General features: G+C 37.1%; 1 protein-coding gene across 1 annotated transcript; it reads left to right on the top strand.

Annotated features, from left to right (window-relative positions):
* The first annotated feature begins 2,588 nt into the window (after positions 1-2,588).
* On the top strand, positions 2,589-3,428 carry LOC126719956 (uncharacterized). Its single transcript, XM_050422452.1, has one exon. It carries the CDS (start codon positions 2,589-2,591, stop codon positions 3,426-3,428), a length of 840 nt encoding a protein of 279 aa, XP_050278409.1.
* The last annotated feature ends 502 nt before the right edge of the window (positions 3,429-3,930 follow it).

Below are 3,930 nucleotides of genomic sequence, written 5' to 3' on the forward strand. Positions count from 1 at the left end.
GATTTGCAGATTGTGAAGATGTTTATTTTTCTGGACAAATGGACCATTATAAAGATGGTACTGCTGCATGAATTGTTGTACTCGTTTTGTTTCTTTCATGCGACGAAGGGGATGGTGATGCGCTAGTCACGCATGTAGTACTAGAGCCAGCTATTATTGTGATGGACCTATCTGGGCTAGGACACTGTGTGGACCTATCTGTTGTCTGGATTACATGACGATGTGGCTCACAACTTTGTGTTTAGGGCCAGTTTATAAGTTAGTTTTTAGTTTTTTAGTTTTTATATACAACTTTTTTTTTTCTTCTTCACATTTTTAAAGAATAAGTATATTTTAGCACACTTTTAATAAAAAACTAAATAAGATATTTTCAAATGGATACTAAAGTTTCTAACAAAGTTCTATTAATTGGCTTTATTGATGCTAAAAGCCATGTGGCTCAAGTTGGTCTCACCCAAAGGGAGAATATGTTTTTGAATGGAATCCCTCCATCCTATTTGTTATGAAAAAGAAAAAAACACACTATTAATAAATAATTTAATATTTAATATTTTTTTATTAAAAAAGGAAAATTAGACTTAAGATATATGTGGTTAGGCTTGTTTTTTTGTTTTGATTTTGCTATATGTGGTTTGAAAATTGTTACTCTGTCCACTTAATGTGGTTTTCATTGGACAACCTTTATCAACCTTTTCCCTTGGCGTTAGAAAAACACATTTTAACATAAAAACATAAAAAAAAAAAAACAGGTCAAACACCTCTCATGAAAAGCTTTTTCACACCATTTTCATGCACTGGCAAAAGTATGCTTTCATACAATTGCCTACGATGTTGGACTTTGTGAAGTTTAGGGGCTGTTTGGATTGGCAATTCTCATCATTCAATTCTCAGTTTTCATAACTCAATTTTCAAAAATGGTGGGACCCATCTCAATTCTAAAAAAAAAGTTTGTTTGGCAAGCCATAACTCAGTTTCCAATTTTTTGTTTCCATCACTCAATTCTCTGATTTTTGAGTTATGAGTTATGGAAACTGAAAATACCTTTTGGCTGTTTTCAGTTTCCATAACTCATAACTCAATGACATTTTTGTAATTAAACACACATGAGGGACCCACTCAGCAACAACTTTTGACCAACTGACTTTTTTTTTTCCTTTCTTATTCACTGGGTTCGGTCTTCACTGGGTTTTTTTTTTTTTTTTTTTTTTTCCTTTCTTCTTCACTGGGTTCGGTCTTCACTGTTTTTTTTTTTTTTTTTTCCCGGGTTTCTGGGTACTGAAAAAAAAAAAAAAGTTGCACTGTGACAGGCGTGGACCCCCCAAATAGTATGAAAAATAGTGAGTGATGGAAACTGAGTGATGAAGGCAAACAGATGTGAAAAATTGAGTGATAAGTGATGAGTGATGAGTGATGAGTGATGGAAATTGAGTGATAACTCAATGGCATTTTTGTAATTAAACACACATGAGGGACCCACTCAGCAACAACTTTTGACCAACTGACTTTTTTTTTCCTTTCTTATTCACTGGGTTTTTTTTTTTTTTTTTTTTCCTTTCTTCTTCACTGGGTTCGGTCTTCACTGGTTTTTTTTTTTTTTTTTTCTTTTCTTTTCTTCTTCACTGGGTTCGGTCTTCACTGTTTTTTATTTATTTATTTATTTATTTTCGGGTTTCTGGGTACTGAAAAAAAAAAAAAAAAGTTACACTGTGACAGGCATGGACCCCCCAAATAGTGTGAAAAATAGTGAGTGATGGAAACTGAGTGATGAAGGCAAACGGATGTGAAAAATTGAGTGATAAGTGATGAGTGATGAGTGATGGAAATTGAGTGACGAAAATTGAGTAATCAAAAATTGTTGGCCAAACAGGCTCTTAGTTGTATTTGATCCGGATGATAACCTGACTTGAAATGATATTGCGTGGTTTTTTAATAAGAGATTTTTTGAGGTTTAGTCCATGGAGCGGAGGCTTGGGCCGATAGACCATTGTGAATTCTGTGCGTAGGATATAGAAACCGTTGTTTTGGTAATTAGGGTTTTTCTTGATTTTTTTTTTAAGAGAAAAAAACTGTACTACCGTACTTTGTATTTTTTTTTTTATAATAGTGAAATCTCTGTAACTTCGTGGACGTAGATAAATTGCCGAATTACGTAAATAATATTTTGAGTGAGTGATTATTATTATTATTTTTGTCAGTCTCTTTGGTATCTCTTTTTGTCTTTGATTAATAGTCTGTGTGCGTCCTTGTGGATTAATTTATAAATAAAAACAAAACAAAGAATAAGAAGTAGTAGTAATCTAATCCATCTACGTAACACACAGTTAATTAATTATCTGTTTCATCTTGCATGCATGCATACCATTTCTGGTCTACAATGACAATAACAAATATGCTAATCCAAATATACTAATCCAACAAATCATTTCTTTGATTCTGATATTCCGATATACTGTAAAATGTAAATCACTAACGTGTTGTAAGGAGTACAGCTGTGCCGCGCACTATCCTATAATTCCCTACGAATCCAGAAGATTCAAATATCTTCGTTTAGTTATATATGTACGGATAACGCCAAAATTCTCATTACAATGGATTTCGCACAGTTACTACAACTTTCACTCTTTTCCCAAATTCTCTCCTCCTCCATGGGTGACCACGATGACTGTGTTACTCATCCCTATTACTATGTGTCTCTCGTGATTGCCACTTTGATCGGTGCTCTTACCTCCTACATGTTTACGATAATGTACCATCCTGATCCAGCCTTAACTGCCGCCTCCGCTTTCGCTAATAATACCCAAGCAAACAGCGCTCCTAATACTGGCGGCGGTCATAATACTGGTTCGGGCTCCGGTGGCCATGCTACTTCAGCCTCCGGTCAAAACTCCGATTCTATTGCTGTCCAAGCTGCTGCGGGCTCCGGTCTAAACTCCGATCATTCCACCCGCCATGTTTTGGGCCCCGGTAGAAGCTCCGGTGGACGCTCCAATGCTGCTTTGGGCTCCGGTAGAAGCTCCGATGCTACTTTGAGCTTCTACTCCGTTGCTACTTTGGGCTCCGGTAGAAGCTCCGATGCTGCTTTCAGCTTCGGTCAAAATTCCGATTTTATTACTATCCATGAAGCTGCGGGCTCCGGTCCAAACTCTGAACGTTCTACCGGCCATGCTTTGGGCTCCGATGGACCCTCCGATCCTACCACCGATCATGCTGCTTTGGTCGCAGGTACAGACTCCGGTTGCCATGCAACTTTGGACTCCGGTCCAAGCTCCGGCCCAACCACTGCCATTGCTGCATCGGGCTCCGGTCCAAGCTCCAGCCCTACCACTGACCATGATGCTTCGTGCAAAGATCCAACTGCTGCTTTATTCAACGCTACTTTCTTCAACGCTGTTCCATTATCATCGGATTCTGATGATGAAGCGCATTGAGTTCAGTGGTGCTTGGCTCTGTTAAGCAATTCCACCGTAGATTTTTTTTTTTTTTTTTTTTTTTCATTTCAAATAATGAGATCTATCATGTCCGAAATTGTATCAAGATTGATATCGGTAATCTGATATCCAAATATATTGTTCATGATTTCACTAGGAATTTCGCCATGGATTACTTCATCTTTTAGCTTTTGTGTGATAATTGTGAAGAATGCTAAGTACAGTGATACGTACAGTAGGGACTCTGATAAGGACTCAAAAGTAGTGATAAGTGCACTTACGTTGGCTCAATTGCCAGCTGGTAGATGAAGTGATAAAAAGAAGATAGATCGTTAGAATTGGTGACATAAGCTTTCTTGCAATGTCACCGTACACGTGACTTACTCTATCGTTGGTTTAAATCCGTTAATGCTAAAAGCAAATTCAAATATAAGATGGGGAATGGGTAGTCCTCGAAAATTTTTAGAATCCAAAAAGTTTTCAATTTTTTTTTTTTAAGAAT

The sequence above is a fragment of the Quercus robur genome, chromosome 3 (genome assembly GCF_932294415.1).
Source record: "Quercus robur chromosome 3, dhQueRobu3.1, whole genome shotgun sequence".
Lineage (NCBI taxonomy): Eukaryota > Viridiplantae > Streptophyta > Magnoliopsida > Fagales > Fagaceae > Quercus > Quercus robur.